The sequence below is a fragment of the Vanellus vanellus genome, assembly GCF_965231255.1.
Source record: "Vanellus vanellus genome assembly, chromosome: 4".
In the NCBI taxonomy this organism is placed as follows: domain Eukaryota; kingdom Metazoa; phylum Chordata; class Aves; order Charadriiformes; family Charadriidae; genus Vanellus; species Vanellus vanellus.
The window spans coordinates 27,071,712-27,085,053 of record NC_138909.1 but is presented as its reverse complement, the minus strand read 5'-3'; the positions used below and the strand labels follow the sequence as shown (position 1 = coordinate 27,085,053).

At 40.6% G+C, this 13,342-nt stretch overlaps 1 protein-coding gene across 1 annotated transcript in view; it reads right to left on the bottom strand.

Moving 5' to 3' along the window:
• Positions 1-10,119: 10,119 nt before the first annotated feature.
• Positions 10,120-13,342, bottom strand: part of COL25A1 (collagen type XXV alpha 1 chain) — a gene marked incomplete at its 3' end in the record, with an annotated part of 335,563 nt that continues 332,340 nt past the window's right edge. Inside the window, exons 40-41 of the mRNA XM_082482527.1 lie at positions 11,493-11,531; positions 10,120-10,155 (exon numbers count right to left, since the gene is read on the bottom strand). Of these exons, the coding sequence (XP_082338653.1) occupies positions 10,120-10,155; positions 11,493-11,531 (75 nt within the window). The remainder of the gene's footprint in view (positions 10,156-11,492; positions 11,532-13,342) is intronic.

The window sequence follows — 13,342 nt, the reverse complement described above, 5'->3', positions numbered from 1 at the left end:
ATGTGGCGTTCCTTCATGGTTACCGTCAATAACCATCTCACTGGACATCAAAGCCCTTAAGAAAAAGAGGGGATGATTTCATAGGGAAGAAGGGCAGAATTCACCTTTCAAGGCATCGCGTTTCAAAACCGCGACGCTGCTGGTGGAGCACTTCAGCTTTACCTTCTCCCTGCCACGCATGCACCCTCTCCTCGGCTGGAGGCTGCTCGACAGCAGCAAAACCCGCGCCCACGTCCTTGCTACCCCATCTGTAGCTCGTCTGTGCCAACTGCAGCGCTGTGCTTGGAAGAGTTTTCAGAGAGCATATGTAAAGCCACGCAATTTCCGGGGCTGGTGATACTTGTCTTTTCTAGATCAGTTTCCAGCAAGCCATCCCAAAATGTTGCGGATGGAGGAAACACACCTCCTGATTTTTAAGTTTTTTTATATCTCTGCCAGTAAGCCACCTTTCCGCTTCTCTAGTCAAGCATTTCTTTTCCTGCCGGCTTTTTCTTGACCTTCTTTAGGCAGCATTAATTTTGAAACGCCACAGCTTTGGCATTTTTGCTCCATCAGAAACCTTGCCTCACCAACCAACAAAGCAGCCGTGGGGCACAAGTGGTAGGAGGCACCAGCAGCTACACTGCCGTATCCCAGCAGAGACAGCAGCTGCTTGTCTTCGGTGCCTTGTCCAGGCAGAAGAAGGCATGGACTTAAAAGACGTAAGGGAGTTGTCAGAGTAGGGCAAGTACTCTACAGGCAGCGATGAGATTCATTGATGAGGCTCAAGAGGACAACAGCCATTTATAGGTCTGCTAACATCCAAATCAAGCCCAGGCCAGAGCCTGTCAGGAATGCTGTCTGCAATGCTTTTCTGTTTTGCCCATGTCTCTGATTTCTTGGGGAATGATATTTGGAACAGGGTAGATGTAGTTCAAGGTGTACACATTCCATACTGGACCTAATTGCAATCCCTTTGGAAGAGTTAATGTAAAGAAAGGCTACAGCCCAGGCAGTGAATGGCAGCACACAAGTCTGAGTCAGAAGGCATTTCCAGAGCGATGATTTTCCAGCACCCGGCAGGTGCCTGCCCTCTGTCGGCACCGAACACAGCCTTGTCCCTTCTCCAGGGCTGCTGGGAACGCTAACACTGCAAAATTTCAGCGGTTTATGGTGACCTGCCTGGTCTTGCTCGCACAGAAACCCTGGGCCACAAACAGACCTAAGGGATGTGCACGCTGCTGTGCTTCTACTCCTTTAAAAGCATGCATCGGCAGCCAGCCCTGCTTGTATCGGGGCTTCTTGTTCCAGGTTTAGCAAAAGAAAGTTTGTTCACGGCTAGATTAGTAATCGCTTGAAGCAATGCTAAACTTCATCAGGAAAGCTGAGAGTGGTGGGTGAAGGGGTTTGTTAGAAGGCGGGTTGCTTCTCTGCTCCTTCACAGCCCATAGCCATGGAAAGAGACTTAACAATCAAGAAAATATCCCTCCCTCTTGACTCATAGTTCTTGCGTGCTCTTTTGATGTTATCAGCAGGAGCAAGCCTGCCAAGTCTCATGTGTAGAGCAAATGGTCTTGTCCACCCCCCCCATCCCCCCCACCCCCCACCCCCCCCCCGATTAGCAAAGAGACCCTGCCCGAGACACAGGTCTTTCTAGCACCTTGTCACTTGGCTTTTTTAGACCTCTCCTGCACCTTCTGCTTGCCCTTATAATGCTGTGGAGTAAACACTAGCAGCTATTTCACTGTGATGTAAGGAATTAGTAAAACAGGTTGGTGTACTGCTGGTGCATCCTGAGAAGCAAACCCATTACAGATGCTCAGTGGAAAATGAGCTGCACTGAAGACTTGTTTCAGTAGAGAAAGGTAAAGACAGACTGTACCTGTCTGCATCTTCTCATGGATGATCAGCTACTTGGTATTTACTCTGAAAGGGCAATGGACTTGCCCGTGAGTTGATGCAGTGATGGGTCCATCAGGCCCCTGAGTCAGTGGAGCGCAGGGTGTGTTAATTGGGTACAAATAGGCCAAGGGGAAGGCAGAAAAGAGCAAGATCATGTTACTTGCTGAGCTTCAGGGCAGCATCGAGTTCCAGAGCCATTTGCATGCTTCCCAGGTCCTGAATAATTTTTTTGGAGAGTTGTTTCAGTGCTGAATGTACCAGTAGTGTTTGCAGGTCCAGATTTTTAAATGGTAAATTTATTCTATACACATCTGACACAAGCTAACTGATATAATAGTGAGAGTTGATATTTTAGATATTTTTTTTTTTGGCCATATTTGTGTTTATCAGTTTTATCTCAACCAGAATCAATTATCTCACAACAATCTTAATATGCCAAAGAGAAGAGAGTGCCTAAAAGCTTGCAAAAAGTTGCTAGGTACTTGTGAGCTCCAGGTGGGAGCAGCTAAACAAAGGTGATGCCAGTGAGAGCTCCTGGCTGCTCAGTTTAGGTGTGGGCACTTAGAAAACTCAGTCAAGCTGTAACCTGCACGTACAAAAATTATCAGGATGTTTATTAGTTCTTGAGCATTCTGTCTTGGTATAAGCACATGAAAAACCTGTGTTTTGGTTGATGTGGCAGGAGCTGTGTCCACCTTTGATCTCAGAGACAAACTAAAGCAGCCTGAGCACAACTATACAAGCAGACTGCCATCTCTCTGAGGAGGTTTGTGTATGGTATTTTCCTAAATGCTACAGGTCATGTGTGTATATATATATTTGTATGCATGCACATATATGTGTGCATATGTTTATGTATGTGCATATAGACACACATATACATACACCTATATGGAGCATCCAAGCTCCAAGTTTTGAGCAAGAATCCAAAACCACTTTATTTTTCTACAGCAGTCAGGAGAAGGAGAGGAGAAGGCCCTATGAGTATTCTGTCTGGAAATTAGCAGAAGCCAACAGAAGAGAAGACAAATTGGTAACCCTGGGAAGACAGAAAGACTCTGCTTGCAGGAACATGACTTAAATGTTTTGGCATTCCCTTGTTTGTTTTCTTTTAATAGTTATTTGGGTGCATTTGTTACTACTTGCTGGAACATGAATGCTTTGTCAGCCCCTTGTTTTGTTTTGTTCTTGTTTTTAAACATTTCTCTCTGCGTGTGGTTATTATAATTGAACCACTACGTGAAGCTGTGTGAGACGGCAATGCAAAAAGCCGCTTCTGTTGCCTTTTTTTTTTTTTTGATGTCTGTAGTGTCCTTGTTACAAATGGGTAGGGATTAGCAGGTTTAGTAGGTCCACAAAGCAGAGTTGGATGTAAGTCATGGCCTTTAAGTATTTAATTAAAGTCTCCATGTAAAACAAAGAAAGAGGGAGAAGCAGCAGGCATTTCATGTGCAACCCTGCCGTGTGCTTCGGCATGCCACAAAATTACGAGGGAGGTATTGGCATAGGAGGAAAGTCGTGTCCCATGAGTGCAGTGGGATGCGAAGGCTCTCGGGCACTGGTTAGCTGAGGTGTGACTTCAGCGGGAGTGCGATACGGAAAACCAGCCGGCAGGCACTACGAGGACTGTACGGGAAGCGCATGGACCGTTCGCTCTAGCAGCAGCCAGAGCACACTGGTTGGTACCACACCGGTAACGACACTACCAAAACTATGCACACCGCAGAGCAGAGTGCTGACGGTGACTTGGCTAAGGTCAGAGCAGCTACAGCGCTGAGAGGGGAAAAAGCAGGAATTGTCCACAACATACTTCGTGTTTGCTTCTTGGCAGGACAGCTGCAGCAGCGTCCGGAACCACCTTTCCTCCTCTATGGAAGGGGAAGGAAGGAGAAAGCCAGAAGGAAGAAGAAAGGCCGAGAGCGACCGCAGCAGAAGCGGGGGCCTCGCCGGGGCGAGGGCTGCCAGGCCTGGCTGCCTCGGGGACACCGGGCACGTCAGGCTGTAAGTACCTCATCTGGGAAAGGGAGCGAAGCTATTTTTAGTCCCCCTAGAGTCTAAACCAGAGCTAGATAAGATTAACGGACATTTATGGAGATTACCAAGTGTTAAGAGTAGAGGTCAAACCCCCGCGATGCTCATTCTCTCTCTTAGCCCAGAGTGACTACATTTTTGAGGTGAAGCAAGGGGAAGCAATGGGGAGTGTTTCGTTTGTCTGAAATATTTTGGGATTTAGAAAACCCAAACATTTAAATAATGCTTTGAAGAGATTACAGCTGCTGCCCAACGTTTTATTTTTCACAAAAAAGTCCTTTGTTCAAGGAGACTCCTGCAAAAATGTGTCTTCTTAGACCAGGGTGCTTGAAAAGATACCATTTTGCAATAATTATGATGCTCCATCTTTTCCGAACAAACTGGAGTTGTGGTAAAACAGACCTTCACGCTTTCTGGCTTGCGTGACACTGCCTGCACACGTCTTTATTTCTCAGCAGTTCAGGTTTATTTTTCACCTTCAGTATTATAGAAAGGGGAGATTGGTGATTTTCAGCTTAATGGATCCTAGGATGCCTGTGGCCTTGTCTAAGCAATAATTTCAGCTTCTGGTTAATACATAGATCCTTGCAGCTTTTCCAGAGCGAGGAAAGGCTCTCAGGTTTCCAGCAAAGCTTCTTCCTTACTTACTTTCGTGGATGCCCATAGCCTGTGCTGCCTGTTTAGATAAAGATGACGGAACGGACTTGGCTTTGAAGGGAAAAAAAAAACCATATTAAGAATAGGAAGAGCGAGGTGTTTTTTTTTTTTTTATTGCACGCTGTAAGAAAATGGAACGTGTTGCAAAAGCCCTGATTTTTGCGTGAATGTGAACGCGGACAGACATGACCTGCACTAGATTTCAAACTACAGCAGCACACACTTTTTCCAACCCAGACAGACTAGAACAATTTTTTGGCACCAACACTAAGGACTTTATAACTATGCAAAATCAGCACCAATGGTTGGATTAATATTTTAATAATTACACACTTTTTACATTATGAAAATAAATCATAAATAGTGTAAAAATAATTCTGAAGATCAACTTCTCACAAGCAAGAAACAAAACCCGAAGTACAAAACTGAAAGAAAACAAAACAGTATTCAACTGAAAAACAAGGAGAAATTTTAATAATAAAAACAAAAGCATGCTGTTCGATTGGATTCAATTAAGTCAGGACCAGAGGCCACAGGGAAGTGGTAATTAATAACAAATTAAAATGGGTGATTAAAACCTTGCAATTCTTTACATTACTTGTCAAAAGAGGTCTCGTGACATATTTACAGTGCTAAGACACTCAAAATATTTCTAGTATTGATAATATGATACTGACCCATGTGTTTTCCCCCCCAAGCATTGTAATCCTTGCCAAATTACTTTTCTTTGTATTTTTATCTCTTCTACTGCATTTATGAGACCATTTGTAATACAAAAATAACGGCACATATAGCTGAACTTAAAAAAGTAAAAAATACAAATAAAAATATATAATATTTTCCAAAGGAAAAAGTCAGATACATACATCTTAGTAACATTTTTAAAGTTGTGTGATATTTTCCCAAACATGTACAATAATATAAGAATATCCACATATATGTTAACAATATGTAAAACATTCTTCCACCAACCCAACTCTTCATAATACTTCAGAGAAGTGTGCAAGTACCAATGGTATCTGGGAAATTCATACAATTTCTTTTTTAAATAGAAACAAGTAAAACACTAACGGTCCCAGGTTAAGTTAAGGCCCCCTGTTTTTCAAAGAAAATTCAATTTCCAAGCAGCATTGATAATTGGATGCATTGAAAAACAAAGTGAAACAAAACCAACACTCCAAATCCTTTTTTTAAATACAAGCTCCACTTCTTTTGTGGAGTATCATTTTCAAATTCTGTCAGAAAGGATGGTGGCAGGCACTTGTTTCTAACAGCATTTAATGAATCCAACCACCATGTAAAATACTTCAATAACAGAGGGTGCAAGAAAATCTTCATTTGTACATTACAGCAACATTCAGATCCATAAAAGAAAGTTGCAGAAAGGAAAAAAAAAAATCAAACGCAGGTGTTAGTTTTAATTCTGGTGACTGAAATTGAATAATTTTTTGCAATGACTAAAAATTAGACTTTCTTTTGACCACTGTCTTTGCAGATATTAGTGTTTTGGGTGACTCTCTAGTGTGAAAATTCAGGTCTCTCATTATGTAAAATACAGATATTTAAAAATGTAATTTAAGATGGTCAAGCAGCAGAGATGAGGAAATTTGAAAGGAAAGGTCAACTTCTGCATGCCTTGAACATCTTCATCACATTCAAGAGACTGGGAGTATCTCTGCGGTTTGTACTCACTGAAGTGGACCTGATTTAGGCAAAACCCCACTGTTGAAGCTAATAATATTCCCCTTGTTACCGAGCACAGTCCTTGGGTTCTTCCTTCTGCTTGTCGCAAAGCGCTTTGCTAAGGAAGGATGCATCACTCTCCCCATTTCATTGCTGGGGAAAGGGAGGCACAGCCAAGTGAAGAGCCTTGCGCGGCTGAGCCCAGGTTCACAATCCCGGTTCTGCAGTGGTCAGTGGGGCAACTCTCTCTAAAACCTCATGGGATCCAGGATCCGATCCGCATCTGCTGATGCGGCCCCCAGCCTTACACGGCACCACCTTCCCGCAAGGACCAAAGGTCTGCTCCTCTCACCTGGGGCTGCATCGTCTCTTCCGCTGGAGTAACCGAGTAACTGATGCTCACATCCATGCTTCCACGAGTGTAACGCTCAGTGGAGCCAATGCTAACTTTCCACGCTGTACACCAGTCTTAAGAATTATCCCTTTTTAAACTCTATACTTTACACATGTGCAGGTATATGGATTTCATCACTCTGAAACCCATTCATACACGGTAGACTAAAAGAATATATAAACAGCTGGATGAAGAGTGTCATTCTGCCTTGCAACACTACCAGAATGTGACATCAAAATCATCAATAAATAAAAATATAAATCAAAAAAATACATAGTATCATTTTTTCCATGAATTAACATTTCATGCTTTACCTCAGGAAAAAATAAAAAGGTATCCAAAGCATCCTGAAAGAAAGATTCCCTATAGCTAATCTATGAATATGAAGACAAGGACCGTGTATGTCAGACATATTCCATACAGTGCTTAAAAGACTTGCTGCTTCTGTAGCAGGACTTCTGCACAATGCGGTTATCATACACTGGAGAAACAGATGATTACAAAACTTGGTATGAAACAATACTGAAAACTCTCAAAGAAACAAGAATTAATCACACCTGAAAAAGTCAGGGATATAGAAAGTGTGTAGGCGAATACCACTACACATTTCTACAACTGAAAAGACTGGTAGAGGAACTACTGTTCCTGTCACAAACTAAACAAAACAAATCATATCTATTTGGAGGAATGCTACTAAAAGGTACAACAACACACAGGTGGTTCAAACCGTAGCTTTGCCATCAGAAGAAAAAAGATATACTAGCACCAAAAATAGTTGCTTTTTAAATAAAATAAGCACATTGCAAGTCTTCACAGGGTGCATTTCTTGGCGAAAGATTAAACCCAATTCTTTTCTTGTACCGAACATGCAACTTTTCTAGGTACTGCTAGGTTTCATTTCAGGTCGATCTTTGAGATGCAAATATTAATGTCAAATCTATGTATGTAGTTTAGCCTGTCAAATTAAATTGTTTACGATCATTTAAAAGGAATGAACCTTTCATGATATTGAATGATACAGAAGCTTAAAAAAGTTATTAGATTATTTGGAAAAAAAAAAATTCCTTCCTGGTGGGAGCTAAATAAAGAAATGACAAGAGAGAAAAGAACATGAATAAAGGTGCTTAAGTGTTTCTTCAGCAGGGTCTCAGAGTCAGGGAGTTAAGGGAAAATTGAGCTTTGACTAATGCTTAACACTACTGTCTACAATTATGTCCTGAACGAAGAAATCTTGAGCCAAGTTTCTGCTAGCTTTATAAATGCATATAGAAATGGATGCTATGAGGACAGTTTGAAAATATGGATATACAAATTTTAAAAATAAGAAAGTGCTAATGACAGCATGCATTTAATAGCTCTTGTTGCTATTTCTTAAATGAGTTGTGTTTGTGGACACTCTCGATATGGAATTGCTACAACATCTAGCCAGATAATAAGCATCCTACTTGATTTTGCATTCAAATACTCAGAGGGACACTTAAAAAATATTTCATCTTACCGTATGATTGCCAGTATTTGATATTTTATAAAAATGGTCACGTTCTAGTCTTCACATCTATATGATACCTAGCCAAACATGCCAAGTCAGTACGTAGGCGTAAGAGACCCTTTCCTGTTAGGTGGGCAGGTTGCTCCTCAGCCTGTCGTTTTTTGAGATAGTGCTTCTTAAACAAGCAGACTAAAATTGGCAAATCGGAGGGCCTACATGGTGTTCCTCTTGTCCCCTTTCTGGAAAGTCCCTCATTCACATTACTGCTGTAGCACTCTGACTATTAACACTTTACATTCAGTCTATGCCATGTGAAGGCTTTTACTATTGTAATCATGATTATTCAAACAGATTGATACGTGCATCTCTGAAAATTTAAGCAAAGGAAAACATTTTTCCTCATCTCTGTGAACATTTGTTTATTTCTTCCTATTGGAAAGACGGAATTGAGCAGTAAATAATATAAATATTCAGTATATATGTCTACATAGTGTTGGAATTTTGTTTTCCTTAGTAAAGTACTACTAGATGGAGGCCACTAAATTAATTTTTAGATTTTCTCTCATGAAAAGCTGGTTTTGTCTCTGATATACCAAAATGACAATAAAGATTTAGCAAAGTGAAAGATGGCATTATAGTGGCATTTCCATTGATCTGAGATTGTGAAGCAATACGAAAAGTGCAACCACAGCGGGTCCCCATCTTCACATGATTTAGAAATGATGGAGCAAGGAAAAATGTGCATTCCAAGAAGGGCAAGGAGCCCGCACATGGATGGAGACAGGCTGCCTTCCTCAACTTTAGTTTTGGTCTACATATGAAAGACAACTCTTAGAAAAGTAACTAAAAAAGTTTGTGATCATCCTGCTATACACTAGGAACAGAAGTGATATAAAAAGAATTTCCATCTGCCAAATATGGCACCATTTCTCATAAACTAGTCTCTCAAACTAACTACAGCGCACCATATGAAGACTCAAAACTGGAGAAAATACTTCATGGCAAAAACTACAAATGTGCACAAATTAAGTGTTTCAGGCAATAAAAAAAGTGGAGAAGCAAAACTTTTCCAATGTTTCTCTAGAAATCTTGTCACCTGAACAGAAATGGAGAAATATCGACACTTTTAACAGTGTAATGCAACAACAAGTGTGCAGTGGTAATCACACAGACTTGTTTCTCTCCAATGTTTTTTGAGTAATAACATCCACTAAGGTCACTGTAACAGCAGAAAAAGAACAAGATGAATAAATCAGTCTATGAAACACAAAAATAAACTTTTCTTTTTCAGACTTAAAGGCTTCAAAGACTCTGAAATAAAAACTGTTAATACTGAAACAAGATGAACCTGTGGCTTGAAGTATTTTCCTCAATGCCATCATCACAAATGTTGAATAGATTATTGAAATGCATCCCTTATGGCAACAGTTATGGGAAAAGGAAACAAAATTAACCATAGCTTCCAAAATTCTGCACAGAAGTTCAGCTAGTTTTGTGTAATTTAAACTGAATCACCTGAAAACCACACCATGGCACATACGTCTCTGGTCAGTTCCATTATCCTCCTCCTCTGGAGGATGTTCCAATTCATCCCTGCCTCAAGAATGCTTTTTCCTCCAGCAGTCCCAAAATACAATACGCAGAGCACATACTCTGTCCATCCTTGAGTAAGGTTGAGAAGCTTCTGGTCTCAGGCGGTGTCTGCTATCAAATGATCTCTGCAGTACCTCCGTAACCTTCTCAAGCAACCACAGAGAAGTCTGGTTTCTTCTTCAAACTTCTTTCCTTCTTGATTAAGGACTCAACAGGGCCTATCGTGAATGTCTTCACGACCGTGAGCAGTGCAAGGCAAACCGGTGCTGATTAACAGGCGGGACCCTCTTTGATCAAAGGAGCCAGGTGACCCGCAAGACTGGAAGCCATCCACCTGCGGCTGGAACTCTATTCCCCAAAAATTCAAGGCCTCTTTCTAGCCTCCTCTGGTTTATCTTTTTTTAGCAATAAGCCATGGTGTGACTCCCTTGAGATGACAAAAGGAAACAATTCAGAAGCTGGAATCAAAGGTCACCGTGAGCAGCCGTTTAGCACGTGACGTGATCACACAGCAAGCAGGTTTGGCACACAAACTCATGCTTTTAGTCCATACAAGCAGATAAGGTGGCATGAAACAGTGAAGTGTGTAAGATGGACATGGAAGCCAAGTCAGTAAACTCCAACGGCAGCTGGTACAGTACATTTCATAGCATTTTGCTCTCATTTGGTCACAATTTCTTGTAAACGAGTTCATGGCACTCATTGTCCATGCAGGTCCACAAGCCAAAATATAAGAATTTACAGAAATAATCAGATTTCTATTACTGAATGTTGTATTGAGATATCTCTCTCATTAGAGAGAGAATCTTTGCAGGTTTACCCTGCAGTTATATATCATCTAACTGCAGATGTAAGTGAAAAAAAGATGTACACATGGACTATTGCAAACAAGTAGAAGCAGCTACATGTAAACATATCTCAGACTTGTAAAATAAAATTTTCAGTTTTCAACTATAAATACAAAAAGTGGAGCACTATATACACAACTTCATGCTTGTAAGGTTAGATTCATCACTGCAGAGACAAAAAGAGATACAGATTAATCAAATTAGTAAATCGGTATTTCAGATTTCTTTTCCAAACACATAGATATGTCAGAGTTGCAAATACGCATAGTTATTTCCTCAGCACCAGCTACTCTTCAGAGAAAAATGCATCCAGGAGGTCACTTAGACTTCATGTTTTCTAATATATTATATGCCAGTATCCCTCCACCTACGTTATTCTGAATACCATGTTTTTAAATCTAGCACTGTCTAGGTTAAGTCCTTACTAAAATAATGTTGCCAGTTAACATTAGCATACAACATAACAACCATGAGAATGTATTTAAGAATAGAAAGGTAAGGCAAAGAGAAGGGCAGGATGCACCGCTCTTCTAGGTATCCCAGAAAAAGAATATCATAATAGATCAATATAAATATTTGATAAAAATGCCGCATCCATGCACTTTCATAAAGAATGGGAAGCAGTAATCACGTGCAGAAACCAAAGGATGTATGACTTTTCATATGAAAGAGAAAAGTCTTGGACGTTCCAGAAATCTAAGGCCAACTGTTTCTACCATACTGCCTCAATGAGGTACGTATATTACAACCTCATCACTCCAACTACTGTCACGGAGAGGTCTTATTTTGCGTTGATGCATATATCTGTCTAAGAGGCTCTGAAGTATATCCTGATACTGTTCAGTATGATGTGACAGGCTTTTCTATGTGCCAAGGACGTACTGGCCCTGGAAAGAAAAAGCTCGGCCCATCCTACCTTTTGCCAACAGCCAGGCATTGGTAATCCATCGGGACCCTGTTTCAAGGGGAAAGGGGAGGGGGGGGGGGAGAGAAGACATAGTTAAGTTTGGTAGGATAGGTGTTCCATCAATATCTGGTAGAACAGATGGAGCAGCTCTGACTTTTTATCTAATAAGTAGCTACCGGTTCCTAACTTATTTCCTCTCTTGTTCTCAAGGTGAAGGAAAAGCCAAAAGAGAGGTTTACACTATAAATACATACGTGCAGCTCTCTGCCATAAAGATTTGCTTTTTCCTAAACCATTAGAACACCTTCATCGGTTTGATATTGCTGTTAGAGCTCAGGCTGCATATTATTCTAAATATAATCTGTTACTCACAACAATCTGTAGCTGAATGTACAAGATCAATGAGCAAAAAAGTATTATCACTTTTATCTGGAGGCTATTGTGTTTTATGGGCCCCTAGTACAAAGTTAACCCAATGATAAGATAGCAAGACTCAAATTTGAGTAGGATCTTTTCTCTTCACTTTCATTCTTAGCTTTTGAATGAAGCAGCAAAAACTTGAGGCCTAAAACATGCCTCAAGTGGCACAGTGGAAGAAAACAGCAGTGGTGGGAGCAGGGCAGTACAGCAGCACTGACTGTTTCATCCCTTGGGTAATACAGCTACCTCATTTCTTCTCATGTTAGTGAGAGTCACTCCATTTCTTTTCTGTCACCACCCTACTTTCACATATCGCCACGCATCCAGTAAGATCACAGCCGGCTTTTGCCCACAGTCATACCAGTTTTCATGGACCTAATTCCGACTTACACAGCTGCACAGGGTTTAGGTAAAGCGTTATATGCTCGGAATTAGAGCTGGTATCACATTACTAGACTATACATGAAAAGAAAAAATGACCAGGCCTTGAAATTTTTGAGAATATAGAACAACAATTCTTATTATGTGAATTTACATGTGAAGATAGTGGTTGATGAGAATTTTTGAATGTGCTTGCATGTAATCTGATAGGAACGGCCTGCTGCCTCAAGCTACGAACAGTGCTGTTTGCGTAGCAGCTTGTTCCAGTAATGGCCTATGAACAGAATATTTTTCATCCATCAATGATTGTTAGTGAATCTCCAGATATAAATGATAATACAGAGACAGAGAAACATTTTTAAATTACAAAAGCATGCTTGATTATCCCCAACAAAATATGAGATATGGTTACCATTAATTGGAAGCAAACAAAATGGACTATGGAATAATCTTAATGGGCTATGTATTTAAGATTAAAATCCATTGACTTCAAATTAGAAGTGCTATAGTTGAAATAAGATCTACTTAATTTAACATTCATCTTAGAGAACCGTGCTTAACCGCCAAACAATATCAGAACATGCAGATCAAATTTCACTGCGAACAATTCAAAAGAAAATCTTCCTCCTATCTTTAGGAAATGTGTATGTACTGTTCTTTTTCTCTTTTTTTTTTATTTATTTTTTAAATGGAAAAGAATTTAAACTTACTTTGCCATTAAGTAAAAATCTCTGTTGCCAGATTGGTACAAGGGAGAGGGTCAACAAGTAGCATTTTAGTATAGGTGGGAACTTGAATTCATGCTAACATAGGGTGGGGAGTGTCGTGTGTATTCCAGGAAGGTAAGTTCCAAAGGGTAAGACCATTAAATCGAAGACGTTAAATAACAAAGACAGTGAGGGTTTGGGCTGCAGACTGTTATCTTCTTACAAACCTCAGGTAAGCTTTTCGTTTCCAGATCTATTTGAACGCTATTCGATGAACAGGCCAAACACCAATAATATTACTTGTGTAAGGTCTGGGAGATCGGGCTCCAGCTTGGCGTACTGGAAACCTGT